At 44.5% G+C, this 19,983-nt stretch overlaps 3 protein-coding genes across 10 annotated transcripts; 2 read left to right on the top strand and 1 right to left on the bottom strand.

Annotated features, from left to right (window-relative positions):
* The first annotated feature begins 911 nt into the window (after window positions 1-911).
* Window positions 912-7,331, top strand: LOC100825886 (pentatricopeptide repeat-containing protein At1g09900). 8 transcript variants are annotated; one of them, XM_010234891.3, is made up of 3 exons: window positions 912-3,178; window positions 5,168-5,263; window positions 6,719-7,331. In XM_010234891.3, the coding sequence occupies exon 1, from the start codon at window positions 1,141-1,143 to the stop codon at window positions 3,064-3,066; it is 1,926 nt and encodes a 641-aa protein (XP_010233193.1). In that variant the 5' UTR covers window positions 912-1,140; the 3' UTR covers window positions 3,067-3,178; window positions 5,168-5,263; window positions 6,719-7,331. The 8 variants fall into 8 exon arrangements, with proteins under 8 accessions (XP_010233193.1, XP_024313605.1, XP_024313606.1 ...); XM_024457837.1 differs by having other exon boundaries at window positions 6,716-7,331; XM_024457838.1 differs by having other exon boundaries at window positions 6,713-7,331.
* A 1,981-nt stretch (window positions 7,332-9,312) lies between these two features.
* On the top strand, window positions 9,313-13,659 carry LOC100828136 (tyrosine N-monooxygenase). The gene is made up of 2 exons (XM_014896529.2): window positions 9,313-10,802; window positions 12,789-13,659. Exons 1-2 carry the CDS (start codon window positions 9,795-9,797, stop codon window positions 13,413-13,415), a joined length of 1,635 nt encoding a protein of 544 aa, XP_014752015.1. The 5' UTR covers window positions 9,313-9,794; the 3' UTR covers window positions 13,416-13,659.
* Window positions 13,660-15,736: 2,077 nt separating this feature from the next.
* On the bottom strand, window positions 15,737-19,774 carry LOC100825572 (protein DETOXIFICATION 40). The gene is made up of 7 exons (XM_003562302.4): window positions 19,312-19,774; window positions 17,532-18,163; window positions 17,386-17,442; window positions 17,058-17,296; window positions 16,790-16,908; window positions 16,607-16,693; window positions 15,737-16,206 (listed from the first exon to the last, which is right to left on the bottom strand). Exons 1-7 carry the CDS (start codon window positions 19,645-19,647, stop codon window positions 16,138-16,140), a joined length of 1,539 nt encoding a protein of 512 aa, XP_003562350.1. The 5' UTR covers window positions 19,648-19,774; the 3' UTR covers window positions 15,737-16,137.
* Between the last annotated feature and the right edge of the window lie 209 nt (window positions 19,775-19,983).

The following is a 19,983-nucleotide window of genomic DNA, read 5'->3' as shown; positions in this document are numbered from 1 at the left end:
TCACATTGTTATCATCCACGTTGTCAACATTGTTCTCTCCAAGGGCCTCTTCCACGACAACTATTGCCCACTCATCTGGATTTCTTACTATGTTGGACGTGCTAATGTTACTCTTTATATTTATCCATGGATCATTTCTGCGATTTTATAATCTCCTCATCTCATTTCTTCCTTTTCCTTTTCTTTGTTGGACTTGCCCAAAGATCAATCACACGAAGACGCACACGCACATGACGATCATCGGATTATGGCCAAAGCCACCTGTCGTGTCTTCTTTTTTTTATTTCTTATCTCAATATCTCACGTTACAAGCTTGGTCTCAACCTAGGCTGACTACCTGCGTATTTATACACACACAAGTACTAATCCTAGTGGGAGACCATGATCAACCCTATATGGACTTATATTAGTGTAAAGCTTTATCATCCTGCTATTTTTCTCCTTTTGTAAAACTACTTTCTCATTTTGGAAACTCTGGCACCAGCTGCTGTTTTATGGCTATTTTGTCCTTTCCCTTGTTTTTCTTGATTAAAAGAATACATGTACTGCCCCTGATTTCTTGGAATAATATTAGATATTTTTTGGGATATTCAAATGTGCCAATGTAATTTACACTAATATGTTTCATATCAGCAAAGCGATTGGTACTGATATCGGCATATTGCTTATGCTGCTCGAGAGGAGGGTGACCAGGCCATGGCTGCATTTAGGACAGCAGCTCAACTATTTCCTGGGTAATTTTTTTATGCAAAGATCCATATTTTGAGACATTGTGCCAATCATCTGTGCATAAGCTTCTTGTACTTGACACAATCTAATATGTGAAAAGACTGGAAAAAGGCGACAATAAGTGGTACTACATATACACACTCTGAAATAGCTGGTCACATCAATAACGCAAAGAGCGCAAAAGGAGACGCGCCCATCCCCTGAATCTACACAATCGGTCGAGCCTTATCGAATTTCCCCAACTCAAGTTTGTGAGTAGGCTTGTGAGGTTCATCAAGGACTCAAGCTGACTAGCCATAGGCAAATTTGGCAATCCAAGCATTCAACATCCGATATCTAGTGGCCCTCGCGACGCACTCCGGCTGTCCGGCACTCGCTGTTACCACACGCTCCGGCCAAGCCAAGTCGCAGATGCTCACCTCGTCGCTCCCGCCTCCCACCCTCCCGGGCTCCAAGCCCGCCACGAAGCCCAAACCGGCACCCGCCACCTCCATCTCCACCGCGGCGACGGTATCTGCCGACACAGCCGTCGGCGGGGGAAGCGGCCGCCTCTCCGCGCTCATTCGCTCCCTCTGCGTAGCCGGCCGCACAGCCGACGCCGTGCGCGCCCTGGACGCTGCGGGCAACGCAGCCGGCGTCGTCGACTACAACGCCATGGTTGCTGGCTACTGTCGCGTCGGCCAGGTCGAGGCGGCGCGCCGCCTCGCGGCCGCTGTCCCGGTCCCGCCCAACGCCTACACATACTTTCCCGTCGTCCGTGGCCTCTGCGGACGGGGCCGGATCGCCGACGCGCTCGCGGTGCTCGATGAAATGACAAGCAGGAGCTGCGTGCCCATCCCGCCCATGTACCACGTCATCATTGAGTCCGCGTGCAGGAGCGGCGGGTACAGTAGCGCTCTGAGGGTTCTTGAGGCGCTGCACGCCAAGGGCTCCACTTTAGACACTGGCAACTGTAACCTAGTCATCAACGCCATCTGCGATCAAGGTTGCGTGGATGAGGGATTGGAGATGTTGAGGAAGTTGCCCCTCTTCGGGTGTGAGGCGGACATTGTCAGCTACAATGCAGTTTTGAAGGGCTTGTGTGCCGCCAAGCGGTGGGGGGATGTTGAGGAGCTCATGGACGAGATGGTCAAGGTGGATTGCCCACCCAATATGGTGACGTTCAATACTCTCATTGGTTATCTGTGCCGCAATGGGTTGTTTGAGCAGGTGCACGAGGCCCTTTCTCAGATGGCACAGCACGGCTGCACACCAGACATAAGGATGTATGCAACCATCATTGATGGGATTTGCAAAGAGGGGCATCACGAGGTTGCAAACGAGATTTTGAGTCGGATGCCTTCATATGGTCTCAAGCCCAATGTTGTTTGCTACAATACTGTGTTGAAAGGCATATGCAGTGCTGACAGGTGGGAGAAAGCTGAGGAGTTACTCACTGAGATGTATCAGAAGAATTGCCCCCTGGATGATGTGACATTCAATATACTTGTTGATTTCTTTTGCCAAAATGGGTTGGTCGACAGGGTGATTGAACTTCTTGAACAGATGTTGGAGCATGGATGCATGCCAGATGTCATCACATATACTACGGTAATCAATGGCTTTTGCAAAGAAGGGCTTATTGATGAAGCTGTCATGCTGTTAAAAAATATGCCATCATGTGGATGCAAGCCAAACACCATAAGCTATACTATTGTGTTGAAAGGTTTGTGCAGTACCGAGCGGTGGGTAGATGCTGAGGAGCTGATGTCTCGGATGATTCAACAAGGTTGTCTTCCGAATCCTGTCACATTCAATACGATCATCAATTTCTTGTGCAAAAAGGGATTGGTGGAGCAGGCGATTGAACTTCTTAAGCAGATGTTAGTGAATGGATGCAATCCTGACCTTATTAGTTACAGCACGGTGATTGATGGACTTGGTAAAGCTGGCAAGACGGAGGAAGCATTGGAGCTGTTAAATGTCATGATCAATAAAGGGATCACACCAAATGTGATAACGTATTCGTCAATGGCTTTTGCTCTCGCTAGAGAAGGTAGAATTGACAAGGTTATTCAGATGTTTGACAACATCCAAGATGCGACAATAAGGTCTGATGCAGTGCTCTACAATGCTGTTATTTCTTCGCTTTGCAAAAGGCGGGAAACAGATCTTGCTATTGATTTTCTTGCTTACATGGTTTCAAATGGATGCATGCCCAATGAATCAACCTATACTGCACTTATTAAAGGTTTAGCTAGTGAGGGATTATTATGTGAGGCACAAGATTTGCTAAGTGAATTGTGCTCCAGAAGAGCTGTAAGAAAGCATTTGACGAGGCGTTTTGGCATTGTATGAACAAGTACTTACCGGCGTTACCATCAGATGCTTGTGGACTGATGGGACTATTTATTCTGGCATCGGCAGCATGGATTACTCTACTTGAAGCTTCAGCAGCTTATGATGGCTGGTAGGTGAAACGGTGAATGCTGTAGGTTGGTTTTGTTTTGTACTCCGTCCAATCCATAAAAAGTGTCATCCACTTAGTACAAAATTTGTACTAACTTAGTATAGGATGCAGCATAGTTTTTAATTTTAGCTTCTGATAGGTCAAAGGTGGATACATAAGTTAAGCATATGACACTATTATCAATGAGTTCTTGTTACGGGTAGCAACATCTTTTTTATGGCGTTGTTGACATACAGAATTGTATCACCAGGGTTGTCAGGTTAACAAGACTTGCTTGTTCTTAGCTTGTTCGAACTTAGAAGTGTTAACATGATGCTGTGCCCATCCTAGTTTTCTTTTTCAGTTAATTTAGTAATGTTAAGCAGGTTGGTGGTTAGCTGTTCCAACTTGTGATGTGTGAGCAGCACTACAACCGGCGTTCCAAGCCAAAGGGTAACAGCAGGAGAGTCCTAGACAGATTGGCCTTCCTTTAGGTTTGTTTACATTGCTTTTTCCCGATGTCAGGCTGGAAAGAGTCATGTTAGTTAGAAAAAGATGGGAGTCCTAGTACAAGTCTGTTAGGACCCAGCTATCTATAAAGCTTGGTGATCAACTCTTTTGAGATATCGAATAGTAGACACAGAAAAGGGAGTTTACTGTGCAGCCTTACCTCTCCCTTGGCGCAATGGCTCTGAAGCCCAAACACCCTCGCCATCAGCTACCACCTCGCACGACTACCCTCTCAGGAACTTAGCATGTGACAATTTGGTATCAAACGGTCCGAACCTTGGCTCTGCATCCGCTGCGATGGGTTCTCATCATATTTGATGACATGAAGAATCTCCTGGAGGACACCAAGCTGAACCTCAAGCTCGAGAAGATTAAGACAGACATCAACGACCTTAAGGAGCAAGAAGCTAGCCAGAACAGACAAAACTGGAGTTCAGCAAGATAATGACACCAGCTCCCAGGATGGTGATCACGACAGGCAGCGCCAAGCCAAAATTTCAAAAATTGGAATACCCAACCTAAAACGGCAAGGAGGATCGCTGCCCTGGTTGACTCGTGTTGAGCAATTTTTGAAAGGCCATGGGAGAGAAGATGACTGCAAAACTTGGCTAGCCTCGTAATGTCTGACAAGCAAGGCGATTCTATGGTACCGCAAGCTGGAAACCGAGCGTGGAGGTGAACCCCCTTTGGGGCAACTTCACCAATCACAAGCGTTTTGGACCAAGGACTCAACAGGCACAACTGTGCGGCATAAATAAAAAATCTGCGGCAGCCCAGTTCAGTGGACAAACATTAGGATATATGCCTTACCCTTGTTGCTCGCTGCTGTGACCTTGCGGCTATAAGGAGGCGTAAGGCGGTGCTCACTTCCACAACGGTGCTACACATATGGGACTTCACCAAGCCTTCCGTCATTCATTGCTATGCCTCTGGATCTGGATATTTTTTCCGAAAAGGGTTCATCCTGATTTTGAATGTTTACAGTGCTTCGCTTTCTTAGGGCCACTTCAGGAATTTTCTGATCTCCAGGATTTGATGAGAATCATCATTTCCTAAAAGAAATCAAGATGTGTGCCTGGTCTGGGCCTAGGGTCTGTATTTGAACTGCAGGGGCCAATGAGACAGTAATTTTCTTTGTCCTTTCTTCGGAAAAGAAAGTATTACTTTCCAACATATGCAAATCGTCCTGTATATTTTGGTCGTTTCTTTCGGTACATTTGCAAATTATGAACCTCTGGTTTTCATGGTGGACTGTGCAAGAAGGCATTGGTAAACCCATGTTTTCTTCCCTTTAATAGAACAGTTATTACTAGGCTCGTTTTCTTTTCTTTATGTGAGCTTCTTAAGTCAGTAATTTAGTATGCTTGAATGTTACGAATATTTTTTTTTGTTATGAATATATAAATGGTTACATATGCTTACTGAATGCTGGTTTATTGTGCATCATTGATTTGATAGAAAGCACATGTTCTTGACTTATCTGTCGATGTCGGCTGTCAGTTGTGGATGAACTACAAAGGGTTTTCTCAAGTGTCAACTCGGATTAGGTGTTTTGGTATCCTGAGCCAAACTTACACGTAGGCTGGCTGACTCGGGGTATGCTTCCATTTCTTACACATCATTTCCCTTTTTGTTTCTACACGTGCAATTCATTTTATTGCATCAGCTTCCTTGAACCAATTATTAAATATTAGTACTCTGGCTTTGTTTGCTGTGTTTAATTATTATGAATTAAATGCTTTCATGATACGGTGAGTTTCAGGTCACATGGGTCACCTATTTATAATTTTGATCGATATGATGGAATAATGCTAAACGTGGTGTTCTATCTGTTTTTATTGTATTGTTAAGTGTTCCTACCTGAACACACTCAAATCTTTGGATCAATATTTTTGGCTAGCATTAGGGCTGTTCAAAAAAGGTTGAATTTAAACCGTGTAAACCGTAGTTCATTCTTTTGAACTTGCTTGGCAGCTCGGATTGCTAATTAATGAATGAAGATGAACTACGCTGCTTGCAGCCTGTTTTCATGGTTTCATCTGAACCCAATTTAGAACAGCCCTAAGTGGCTCATGTAACTATTAGCAGTCATTGCAAAAAGAAAGGTAGTAGCTGAAGTTTATAATAATGCTGTCAATGTGAAATGGTCTACAAATGTGATAGTAACTAGGAAACAGATTTCAGGTTCGGTTTATCGCAACAATAATACCAGGATGAAGCCTAATTGGTAATTAAAGAGCCTCCATGTACCTTGGTATTGATGTGATAATGATCTTTTGTGCTGTACCAAAAAGTTTGAACAAGCTACTATCAGTTGTAGGTGAAATTTACCATGGTAGGAGTTCACTGGTCCCATTCATCTAAACTATTTTTTGACAGTCATCCCATTCGTCTAAACTGTATTACGAAACAGAAAGTTAGTCCATGTGGTAGCCTATCCAACTTTCATACAAATTTATCCAAGGAAAATATATTATAATACTGTCAGGAACTGAAGCTTGTTATTGCAAATTTCATGTGATCTGTTTTTCCGTGACAAAAGTGATGGTGTTTTAAATAGAGTCCAGCTTTGTATGATAAGGTATAATACAGTAACGTACTTATGTGGATTTCTTTAGACACAGTGCCGTTTCACAAGCTGAACATAAATATATTTATAACTCTTTGAACCACCCTGAGGAGTAGATGGGGCATGTTGTGTTGTAAGCTCTGTTTGCTCTGTGGTCCTTTAGACCTTCTGATCTCAGAAATAGGTGCCAAACCCTTGTATTTTGCTGCTTCTTTTCTTAATCAAAAAACATATTTGTAACTCTTCACAGAAAAAAGAGATATATGGGTGTTATGTTACACTTCATTCTTTATCTGGTATCTTGAGCTGTAGTTTTCTTTTTACCAAGTTAACATCTTCTCCGTGATAAAAAGAATATAGTACGGAGTAGCTTTTTTCACTGTACTGTTCCTTCTCTGTTTACTTGTTTAATACAGGATTAACTCTTCCAACTGCACCATGTACTGTCTTACATTTGTTCTTTTCCATTCTGTGAGGAGAAGCTATGCAGTTAATAATCAGGTCAGAAGAACACCCCTTGGAGTGTTACGTAGGAGAATGTGACGAGAAACCTTGGTTCATTAGTCCCATGGGGATTGAAACCGCAATGGCAATGGTGTGGAGGCATACCAATGAGAAGGACGATTTAAATTGGATAATACGGTCTCAGCTGAGCTGATGCTTATTCGCAGTTCCACGAGCTTGAATTTGCATATCCTGAGAACACTCAGCAGTCAGCAGTGACATTTGTTGCCTGCAGCCTCCCAATTGAAATTATCCTTCTCATTTCAATCTATTTATAGGAAAGGTAAAACTTCAGAAAAGCAGCGCTTGCAGGAAGCTGTTCAGAACAGGATGTAGTGACGATATTAATGCCATTGGCATTCCTGACCACTGTCAGTCTTGAATCGATGAGCCAAAAATCTCTACCCTCTTTTTGATAAAAAAGAAAGAAAGAGGAATGCAGTTGGCGTCCTTGCTGCTATCTCTGCATGCCCACTTCAAATATCCTAGTCCTTTCTGAAATTCATATGTAATATGCTAAAGAATAATTAATTGAAGTTTAGATGTCCTTCCCTTTTTACCCTATTTATCCATGGGTCTGTTTTTCTTTTCCTTTTTTTGCACCTCTGTGGCTCCTCTTTTGGTTGTCAATGTTGAAAAGAAGCAGAAGCAGAGCAGTAATTTTTCGTCCATGATATTTTAAGCGTCATATGTCCTGTGATCCTTCCGTTTCTTTTAACTGAAATAGCTACATATTTTAATTGTTGGATACTTCAGAATGAGACGAAATAGCAAAACCATAAGAAGTTACTGTACTTATGTTTGATGGTTTTCAAGATTGCAAAGTGGTTTCTTACTTCCTTGCATCTAAAAGCAAGCAGAGTTACATTGCCAGAAGGTTTAGTGTTTCGCAAAAAAAAATGTTGTTAGAGGTCACAAAAAAATATTTATTAGAAGGCTGCTTTGTGAAAACAAGATTTATTTTAAAAAAAAGAAAGATCATTAGTGGGCTGAGCATTCCCACCACGTTGAATAGAGTGGGATTACTATTTTTTTTGAATTTTTTGAAAATGGAAGCTTTTATTGATCTCAATGTTATATCAAGCGATACAATCACAGAGTATCACATCCTCGACCTCTGCGCCGAAACGCACACAGCCAAAAAGTACCGAACAAACTTATTACAATGAAAGAAATATAACGACTCAAGCAGCTTCAAGGCGGAGACTAGACCGCCACCCATGGTGGGTAAAAATATCCCTGACAACTTGCTCCAGCTTGTTGCACGCCATCAAAGCCAGTTGACGGTCTGCTGGCTTGAGAAGTATACCAAGTACGGAGCCATTGCGTGAAAGAATACAAAACCTGCATTGGAGAAGTTAAATTTTTTCTATTAAAAACATTATCATTTCTGTATAGCCAAATTGCCCAACATAAAGCTGCTACCCCGAACAAAAGAAGCGTGCTCAATCTTTTGTTAACACCCCGTAACCAGGACCCAAACATATGAGCAGCATCACGGGGAGGATAAAGATTAGAAACTATTTGGACCATTGACCACACAGATCGAGAGACCTGACACCGGAAAAAAAAAAAAGGTGTACAATGGTCTCATCCTCAGCACAAAAACTACACTTCGGACTACCCTTCCAGTTCCGCTTTAACAGGTTGTCTTTAGTAAGAGTGACCCCCCGCCGCAAGAACCAAAGGAAAATTTTAATTTTTAGAGGAACCTTTAATCTCCATAACTGTTTGGTAGATATCGGCGTACGTATCAGCATGGACCAAGACCTGGTACATTGATTTGACCGAAAATAAACCGATGGGGTGAAAATTCCAACAAAACTTATCGTGAGCAGGAGATAGGTTCACAGTAGAGAGACGAGTCAGGAGATCGGTCCACTCTACCAATTTAGGTCCGACAAGACTTCGTCTGAAGGACACATTTGGTGGGAAGGAAGTGAGAACCTGAGCAAAGATATCATGTCTGTTACGAACAATGAAGAATAAGGAAGGGTAAACTCTTTTTTTGAATTAAAAAGATGTGTTTTAATCTCCACCGTCGATCTAAACTCTTTAAAAAGGTTATACCGAAGCAACTCTATATGAAAAGAACACGTCGAGTCCCCGGTTCCACCACAGCTTCCCATGAAGTTTCCGAATCGAGGACTCAACCAATGCTTAAGGAATGCACACAATCTTCTTTTCCTCTCCAGAAAAAGTAACAAAGCAAGGTCTAACTTAACAATTTGAGACGCTATGAATCAAGAAGTCCTATGGCTAAGATTGTAGCCGACAAAGGCCGTACGCACGTGCCACGTTGTTGACAAGCACAGCACGTACTTGTCGCAAGCTCGCAGCATCCTCCAACCTCCGCGTCGCAGCAGCGAATTTTCATCGCCCTGCGCTTTGCGACATCTCACCGTCGCGACGACTCACGTACGGGTCATAGCTAATGATCAAACCTAAATTCTTCATTCCAACACACGAATTCATGCATATGCAAATTGCAGGCGCATCACACACATGCTACACATTGATCTAGATGCATTGTTTACAACCTTTTCCCCATCAACTTTCTCAAAGATCAAATCTTTGTCCATGCACGGGCCGGTCATTGGTCAAGTCTTCCTTTGACGGCATACTTTGAGTACGTTCACCGGCAGGCAGGCGGTAATAGCAACAGTCGTCGGCCATGATGTTTCGTCCCAATGCGAATTCTGCTACTGCCTAGTGTCAGTAGACTAGAATGGGCAATGCTGACTACGCGCTGGCTCGTGCATGAATCACGAGCTCCCGCGCCGATCTGCTTGCATCTGTCGAAACATTTCATTTATTATGACCTCTACGATGTATCTCTCTCTAGATTGTTCCGGCCGGTATAAATAGGCCCAGGGGATTTGGCTAAGATATCCATCCACAAATTAACCATTAATTCCGCCAAGGGACCAATAATAATCCTAAGTCCAAGACGCTCTCCACCTGCATATATATATTGATGAGTAGTAAGTAACGACGTCCACTATACATCCACAGCAAAGCAAGCTAGCCATAGCCAATACGAATAAAGAGATCATGAACTCTACAATACCCAAGTCCAACCCCACGGCAGCCACCATGGCATCGCCCCTTGCCGCTGCAATGGCTGCCACCTTGTTCCTCATCGTCGCGTTGTGTACAAAGGCCGTGTACAAAGGCAATAAGGCCGTGCACAAAGAAGGGCGCGGTCTGCCACCGGGCCCCGCGGGGCTCCCCGTGGTGGGCAACATGCACCAGATGCTGGCGAGCAAGCCGGTCTTCCGGTGGCTGCACGAGCTGCTCAAGCTCATCAAGGAAGAGATCGTCTGCGTGCGGCTGGGCCCCGTGCACGTGGTGGTGGTGGCGTGCCCGGAGATGGGCCGTGAGGTGCTCCGCAGGAAGGACGCCGTGTTCGCGGACCGGCCCACGACGTTCGCCGCCGCGTCCTTCAGCGTGGGCTACCGCAGCGTCAGCATCTCCCCCTACGGCGACCAGTGGAAGAAGATGCGCCGCGTGCTCACCTCCGAGATCCTCTCCCCGTCCGCCGAGCACCGCCTCCGCGGCGCCCGGCAGCAGGAGGCCGACCACCTCCTGCGCTACGTTAAGCTCCAATGCAGCAGCAGCAGCAACGGCGGCATCATCGTGGACGTGCGCCACGTGGCCAGGCACTTCTGCGGCAACGTCATACGGAGGCTCGCCTTGGGGCGACGCCATTTCCGTGACGCTGCCATGGTGGGGCCGGGGCCGGGGCCCGACGAAGAGGAGCACGTGGACGCGCTCTTCGCCGTGCTCAACTACCTCGACGCCTTCTGCGTCTCCGACTACTTCCCGGCGCTCGTCGGCCTCGACCTGGACGGCCACGAGAAGGTCGTCAAGGGCGTGATGAGGACGCTCAACCGGCTGCACGACCCCGTCATAGAGGAGAGAGTGGAGGAGTGGCGGCTGCTGCGGAAAGCCGGCGCCGGGCGGCGCGACGTCGCCGACTTCCTCGACGTGCTCGCCTCCCTTGACGCCGCGGATGGGAGCGCGCTGCTCACCGTGGAAGAGATCAAGTCTCAGACCATTGTAAGTTAATTACTCGTGTTATCTATCACTTCCATTTATTATTTGCTTTCTGGCTATTTTTTTATCACTTTCATCGTTTGACCAAAAAGTCTGCCTCGATCTGCATGCATACCGTAAAAAAAAGTGGCCCCTTAGAAAAGTGGAAAAACATTTATCTATAGACGTACACACAATCTTCTCTTTTTTTTTTAAGTTTGCATGCATATATACGCAGTTTAAAGACTTAAAGTTTGTTCGATCTTGCTCTTTCCACTGGAATTGATTGGATGCACAGACATCTTGCTTGTACGTGAAATGATAATATATTTTTATATGGTCATAAAGGTGCAACCGTACAAGTACCTCAATTCATCATTTAGCTAATAAAGCGAGAATTTCTTAACGTTAGTATGCAAATACGCTCTGCTCCCTCTGTTTCTAAATGTTTTAAGTACTGTTTTTTTGTCATAAATTAAATTACTTAAATTTGATCAGATTAAGAAAAATATATCAACATCTAGAATATCAAATAAATATACTGTGAAAAAACATATTGATTTAATAAAACTAATTTAGAGTCTTAATGTTGAAACATTTTTCTATAAAATTGGTCAATGTTTAAAAATATATCAACATCTAGAATATCAAATAAATGTACTGTGAAAAAACATATTGATTTAATAAAACTAATTTAGAGTCTTAATGTTGAAAGATTTTTCTATAAAATTGGTCAATGTTTAAAAATTTGGGTGTGGTTATATCTCAGACGCTGATCTATAAGGAAATTTCTTAAATCCCAGTCAATGTATCAAAAACCGTCGGATTAGTATCTAGGCACCATACCCACTTCTCTCTCCATCATTCGTTGAGAATCTTAAAGCACAAACTAGATCCAATTAATTGACTTATTTCTATTCAAAAATCAGACAACTTAGTTATAAAAGAACTTAAACTTGTTTGACTTAGGACTAAGGTAGGACTTTAAACATTTAGGAATGGAGGGAGTACTATTTACTAATAAATAAATTTTCAATCAAAATTAGTAAAATATTTCACTAATATATAATACTAGCCCAATTATAAATAAAATGGTCCATGGTACGTGCTGAGAGCTGATGGATATTGTATTAGTGTGCATGAAGCAATGAGCCAATGAAAATGAGGAACTTAATAGTTTGCTCCTACCTAGTTTCGAGTTGATCTCGTTGATTCGTCAATTCGATCGAAGTTTTTTTTTGTCAGCCAATTCGATCCAAGTTTGTAGCAACTAGTTGCATCAAAGAAGGAGAGGCGTATTACTTTATTTTTTTTCAAAACTGGTAAGAATTGCCAGATCTGTAGTTGTTGTTTTTAAGGAAAGAACTGTCAGATAGTTAAAGCACATCGCAATGTTAAAAATTACAGTGTACTCCAGTACATTTTGTGAATATATATAGAGATCAAGAGAGACAGGGAGATCCAGAGACATAAACTAGTAGATGCTCATTCAACACGTTTTCAAATAAACAAATTAAAAGCAAATTTAAATACTCCCTCCGTTCTTAAATAAGTGATGTGGACGTCACTTATTTCTGGACGGAGGGAGTATATAATTTTTGAATTTTCTGTTTACAATGCACCGTGATGATCCTGACCTGTATATGCTGTAGCTCCAAAAGGGCACTGCTCCTGCCGCAGCTCCAGAAGGGCACTGCTGCCCTTCTTCCTTTTCCTTTTTTCTTTTTTTGTTGTTGAGGGACTGCTGCCCTTCTTCCTGTTTTCTTCTGGCAGCTAGAAAATTTCCCATTTGCATGGTTAATTCCATCCTTCGGTCCTTCCTCCTCCCAAGCAAATATGTGGTGGACCCATGGGGTAATTGTTTCATTGGAAAGAAAATGTCCGCGTGAATTCTTTCGTCTGTTTATACAATATAAAGTGTTAACGCGCAAAGCTGCAACACACAAATCGAGATTAGCTGACCGAATCAAGCATTAATTACCGAGACTGACTGCTAATTACCACGTGCAGGATATCATGATTGCCACCGTTGACAACCCGTCAAACGCGGTGGAGTGGGCGCTTGCGGAGATGATGAACAAGCCGGAGATCATGCGCAAGGCAACGGAGGAGCTCGACACCGTCGTGGGCCGTGACCGGCTGGTCCAAGAAGGCGACATCCGGGGCCTCAACTACCTCAAGGCCTGCATCCGCGAAGCGTTCCGGATCCACCCGTACCACCCGCTGAGCCCGCCCCGCGTTGCCATGGCCGACACCACTATCGCCGGTTACTCGATCCCCAAGGGGAGCCAGGTCATGCTGAGCCGCATCGGCCTCGGTCGGAACCCCAAGGTGTGGGACGAGCCGCTGGAGTTCCGACCGGAGCGGCACCTGACGACGGACGATGCTGACGTGACGCTCAGCGAGCCGGAGCTGCGGTTCGTGTCGTTCAACACGGGGAGGCGAGGCTGCCCGGGGATTTCGCTTGGCACGGAAATCACCATGATGCTTTTTGCCCGGCTCCTCCAGGGGTTCGTCTGGACCAAGCCGCCTGGTGTCGATAGAATTGAGCTGCGAGAGGCTGACACGAGCCTGGTGTTGGCTCAGCCGTTGCGTCTGCAGGCTGAGCCACGGCTGCCGGCTCATCTCTATCTATGAGGCCATGTAGGACGGTTTTGCCCGAGAACTACAGAAAGAATAATGTTCCTGCCTAATGTGACCTGTGATGCAAAGTTAAAATAGTGTGTTGGAGACGCTCGGTAGAATAATGTTAACGTTTTTCTTTTGTTTGCGAGGTTGTAATGAATAATGTTAATGTGTTTCTTCTCCGCTGCTTGTTAGGTCCTTTTTGTTTTATTCGTTACAACAAGTTCATTTTCTTAGAAACACAATTCTATTCCTATGAGCATATTTTCCAAGAGATGGAGGGGGCATTTTTAGGGACGGAGGGAGTATTAAAGAACAAATTTTTTTTTACGAAACGGGTACAACGATCTGTTTTTTTTTTTGACGAAACAGCTGCAACGAGCTATTCATTGTCAAAGTGGTCGGACGGAGTCTACCCGGAAGATTAAAAGTAAAACACAAAAAATAAAACAACTAGAGCTTGGTGGCAGGAAACATAGGAAAAAAAAACAAGATTAAGGTACGTCATCGGACCCTGAGACAAGGACACCTAGACCAATAACTACTAGATGCACGTCAGCATCTATAAGCAAGCTAGACTTCCGGGCAACAACAATATTAAGGTACGATCCGTTTATTGAGAACTCAAAAAAAAAATAACTAGCGAAGAACTGACTTTTCAAAAATCATATTTTAACTTAAGAGCTTCCGACAACCTTGACTTATCCATTTTACATGTATTTCTTCGTAGTTTAAGCCATATTTTCACCTCGGTTCTGGTGTTATTTTACTTAAAATTTCTAATTGCATACTTCTATATTTTATAGGCAGTAAGGACACCAAAGTTTTACTTTTGTATTATGTTTACTACTCCCTCCGAATCATACTGCTTGTCCTAAATTTAGTATAAAGTTATACTAAATCAATGACAAGTAATTTTGGTTTGAGGGAGTACTATTTTTTATATGCATCTTATTTTTAAGTTATCTTTGTACCTCTGTTATGTTTTTTGAGGCAAAACAGTAGATCATAGATCTACTGCAAATATTAATAAATAAGGTTTAAATGTGTTACAAATAAATGACCTGTAACCAAGCATGTTGACAGGATGAGCTATCTAAACCTGCTAATTCAAGCGCCAAAATTAACATAGGTTTTTCTTCTAGCTCTGTGAAAAACAAGTCTGTGAAAACAAGATCAAGATCATCTTTAAAGATCTTTCTGCATCTAAAGAGCAAAGGTTGTGTGCCCGTTGAATACATTTGCGGATCTTCCAAATGCTCCAACAAATTAAGTTGGTGATTTCCATGTGAAAAAGGAACCTGGAGATGATACTTCAAGGTCTTGATGAACATACAGCCTCTGTTTTGTTGTTTGATTGAGATTTCGGAAAACCTTAGTTTATTTGGATTTTTTCTTGGGTTTTCTGGACACATAGACGAGGTAACTTGGCTTGCTAGTAAGGCATGAATGAGTTAATTAGTTTTTCTTTTCTTCAGCAGACGAGTAGTACAAGGGGAAACAAGCGATCCACAAACAGTGCTGACTATACATGGTCAGTCAAACTTTCGTAGCCTGGTCTATAACATGCTACAGAGCATGTAGGGTCAGATAGATTTGTTATGTTTATAGGTAATTATGTTGTTTGGTATGATTGTCCAACTTTACTCAAGTTTTATAGCTTTTGGAGGTTCAACAAAGCTATCTGAACATGAATTCCTGTTAGATGTGCGAGCCTATCATAGCGGAAAGGAAAACAAGGAGGGTTGGTGAAATTTTGGCTTAGCATATGGCATTAATTGCCATAAAGAACAATATTTCCTTCTTTAATATATTTCAAATGACTTCAGTATGGTTCATCATGCAGTACCAGCTCCAGCTGCCTGGTTTCAATTTTTTCTCTGGTTCTGTTATTATAGTAAGCCGACCCCTTTTTCCTCGCGAAAAAAATGACTCCTTTGATTTTCTTATTAGTCAAGTTTTGGTTAATAACCACATACTGTTGATAGTCTTTGGTCTCTCTCAGGATCAGGCACTATGCCTTGCTGCAACCTACGTATACATAGATATATAAACACATGGACTTATAGCTGGGCGTACTTGTTGTATATTTTCTCAGTGTGGGCTGGAAGTTGCATATTCTCACAGCAGAACGCTGGTTTCATATGCAGAATGACTACTGTTTTTGGAAAATGATATGTAGAAAGATTGGCCATCAAATTTCAGATAGGTGAGACAGCGACATGTTATTTTTGCCCTTCTGAATAACAGTTGGCTGTTGAGTGAATATTTTCACTCGTGTTGGTATAATATTGAAATTCTGCATGGCATCAAATCTTCAGATGGTACAAATATGTAACAATATGTCATGGTACTCCTCATTCAATATGTTTAGTTATGTCTAAGATCGTTTTTACCTCGGTTGAACAAACCCGAGATCTCTTACATAAAACAAAGTGGTCTCAGCACCACTTATCGGTCACGTACATAGACTTTCAGTTGTAAAAATTGACAAGATTGTCACCGTCACCATGAATGCCAGAAATAAAGTACTCTGCAAGTTGAAATTTGAAATTTCGGAGTAACACATAATTTGAAATTTCAATGGTGGATTGCATGACAGAATATCGCATTTACACATTTTTTTAGGGACATCGGCTTGATGCTGAATTGCCGAGTCCCATCTCTGCTGATCCAATGGTCGGTGCAACCATACAATTCTTATCACTGCAACCATAAAATTCTTATCATTGTTTCATTCTTGGCCTGCTAATAGAGGTGTCTTGCCTTCCCACTTGTGCAGTCTTTTCATGGATTCGGCCACCTACAATAAAATCAGAAGGTCTCCAGTCTTAAAGTGGCTCTCTTACACAATAAAATGAGGTAACTGTTCCGAGTACGATGTAATGCCCTTAACAGAGAATGTACAGAGAATATTGCAATGCGAGTATGTCGTTTAACATGCAATATGTAATTCAGTTTTTTTTCTTCATAATATTGGTTGGAACTCGTAATATTAAAATTATTGAGTATCTTTGGCTCAATCCACTGTCTATAATTTCAGAGAAACTCATTGCAATAATTTGCAGGCAATGATGTTACTATCCTGACTGAACCCTTATCACTTGAATTTATCGATGGCTCTGATGCAAAACTATTCACTTTTAATATACAAAGTACAAAACGATAACGACGTACTAGCTAGCCATTAATCCCACACGTACCTCTTTGTTCCAGTTTGTCCTGAAGGTAACCCACACGAGGATCAAGGTCTGCATCAAGGTACCTCCAATCATACCGCTCCATATGCCCTGCATTTTGTGTCACCCACTCTTCTTTGTCAAAATTCATGATACATATATCGAGGTTAAGTTGTCAAAACCATGAACGAGAAAGGCGTTAGTTACCGCGGCGCCAAGGTCAAAGTAGAAGCCGAGGAGACATCCGAGGGGGATTCCGACAACATAGTAGCAGCCGACGTTGACGTAGGCAACGAATGCTTGCCACCCACAGCCCACGGCCACACCTGCTCATAACATCCACATCAGTTACAGGGTGTGTGCTTCCACAAATTAATGAATCTAATGCTTCAGTAGTTTCTGCCTCACGCCTGCCCAAGTTGGAAGATGCTAGCTGCCTAGCTTTTATTCTTTCTCTGCATGTGATCTGTTTTACCTGAGAGGACCGGCTGGATGCCGTTGAGGATAAGGGTGAGCGCCAGCAGTGGCGTCAGCTTGGACACGGCCTGCGCCACGTCGTCCCCGTCAGTGTAGATGTAGCTGATGTAGTCACGGCAGAGCAGGATGACCACTGAGATTATGGAAGTCAGGACGAAGGACAGCATCGTCACCACCACAACGGAGAAGGCTGCAGACTTGGGGTTGCCGGCGCCAAGCTCATTACTCACCCTCACACTGCACAAACAAAAATGTCAGTCGTGGTGCCAAGTTTACTTCACCTGCAAGTGCCTGCTAACTTAACAAGAACTAGCAACACAATTTACCTGGCTGCTGCGTTGAATCCAACTGAGATCATGAAGACCCAGCCTGAAATGGTCATGCTGCAACAAACACATCAGAATTGACTGAGTCATCTCAACAACGCAATCTCTCTAAATAATTGATTAAACGTACTTATGAGTAAAATTACCAGACAGAGAGGGAGGCGAGGGCCATTTCGGGGTCTTTGAGGAGGCCAGCAATGAGCACGAGGATCTGGAAGTACCAAGTCTCAAGGCAGAGCATGACGGCAGAGGCAAGCGACAGCTTGAAGAACTCGGGCAGACCAGAAAACGCCTGCAGGGAGAACCCGGTCCATGTGAGCCGGCACCGGCTGCTGGTGACGATGTAGACGAACTGCGCGATAACAATGATCCACCAGCTGACGCTGAGCATGAGCGAGGCGCCCAGGAGCCCCAGCCCAAACTTGTAGACGACGAGGTAGCTGAGGACGAGATGGACGGCGAGCGTGGCGGCGGAGATGTAGGCGCTGGGCGCCATGATGCTCTGCGCCTGCATGAACTTCTGGATGGGGAAGTTTGCCGCGTAGGCGAAGATCTGCGGGATGAGGCCGTAGACGAAGATGGCCGCGGCGCGGGCGATCTCGGGGGACTCGCCCAGGAGGACGAGGATCGGGCGCGAGAAGGCGTAGAGCACCGCCAGCGGGACGCCCGTTGCCATGAGCAGGACCGTGGAGCGTTGCATGTAGATGCCCAGCATGTCGAACTTGCTCGCGCCGTACGCCTGCCCGCACAGCGTCTCCACCGCGCTCCCCATTCCCAGCTGCATTTGCAGAGTTCGGCGTCCATTGTTAGCCGTGGTTCAGTTGGATTTCCCAAATGTGAAATCTTCATGCTCTCGCTAAACAGAAATCTTCAGTATAACTATTCTGAGATCAAAATGTAAACATTGCACGTATGATTGGCGTCACATCGATCTCGATGGGTCCACATTTCACCAGAGAAGCGTATGGATGAACCGACATGTATATGAACCAGAGACAGAGAAGCGCATGGGTGTGGCCACTTCACTGTGAGGTCTGGTGGTCAGTGGTCAGAGGACACCACGAAATAAATGGGGGCAGCGGGATGCATAGCAGCAGCAGCTTTCATTGAATGGTCCACGTCCGGACGAAATTAGAACGATCGATCTCTGCCTACCGCTGCCGCTAACGGAGAGCCAAAACACATCTTGTGCACCAGCTCCATTTACGTGTGTTCGGTTGGACCTGGCATGGCTCCCCTGAATTATTATCGTCACATATGACATAATCACGTGAAAGTTATTCACCGATGTGGGAGTCTAGGTACGAATTTAAGTCGTCGTGGTACCTTGGCATCTCTCTATCTCTATGTAGCTCCTGTTTTGACAGCAACATCTCTTCTTTCTTCGGCAGCAGCATCTCTTATCTCTCTATCAGTTGGTATACGAAGATGCCAACTCCCGTGTTACATGCCCATCAAGCAGGCAACACGTACCACACGTGGGAAGATAATCATCCTAAAATCTCTCGAGTATTGGACTCATATGAGATAGTATGACTTAGAAAAAGCCACTTCATTAGCTAGTAGAGTACACTAGTCATGCATGTTGACAGTTCATCTGTATATTTTCTTTCTCTACACAGGTCCGTACAAATCAGGATCAACTGTTGTTGGTAGATTCGTCGGGGAAAAAAAACGTTGTTGGTAGATACTCCTTATATATTGATTTCATTACTCGGATCACGAGAGTACCAATCTTAGATTCAGAGATGAGATCGATTAAACTAGGAGCCCCGTGGATTCCGGCCTAAAATTGAAAAGGGGCGACAGAGATTCGGCATGTTCGCTAATGATGCGCTACACCACGAGATATACTAATAATAAAATACTCCTACAGTCCTGACGACAGATTAAAATTCAAGGTAGGGCGCGTGTGATTTGGCGTACCATGAGTCCGTATGCGAAGACCTGGATTCCGGTGTTGCCGAGGGAGGCGGCGGCGAGCTCGAGCGTGCCGAGGTGGCCGGAGAAGATCTGCGTGGACATGGACATGAGGTAGTTGATCATGTAGACCAGCACGGCGGGCGCCGCCAGCCGGATCAGCATCCGCAGCTCCACCGCCGTCGCCGCACACATCCGCCGCCCCCACGGCACCGACTCGTCGCTCAGGATGCTCTCCAGCTGCCGGCTCGCCCCGTGCCCTCCATCGCTGCCGCCGCTGCCCGCCGACGGCTGCAGCGATGTCAGCAAAGGGCTCTCCAGCTTGCCCTCCGCCGCAGCCATGGGGGCGCGCGCGAGTTCTGCGTCCCTCTCTCGCTCTTTCTTTCTCCCCTGTACGATGTGGGCTGTGGCTGCGCAGGATACAGAGGAGCGCACAGCTCAGCGTTGTCTGTGTGGGCTATAAAAACTTGCGAGTTGCGACGGCCGCCAGGGGGGGAAAAAAGTAGAAATTGAGTTGTGGCTGCTAGCTTGTGTGGCACTGTCTTTCCTGCAGGTTTTTTTTTTGTTTGGGGGTACTCCTACCAAACAAACGCAGGAGTTTGGTTTGGTTTCGCTGCCGCTGCAATTGGTTGGAACGCGCGCTTGTTTCGTTGTTTCTGGCGGCATGCGGGTAACACC

The sequence above is a fragment of the Brachypodium distachyon genome, chromosome 1 (genome assembly GCF_000005505.3).
Source record: "Brachypodium distachyon strain Bd21 chromosome 1, Brachypodium_distachyon_v3.0, whole genome shotgun sequence".
NCBI lineage: Eukaryota > Viridiplantae > Streptophyta > Magnoliopsida > Poales > Poaceae > Brachypodium > Brachypodium distachyon.
This window is presented reverse-complemented; position numbering and strand designations above follow the sequence as displayed.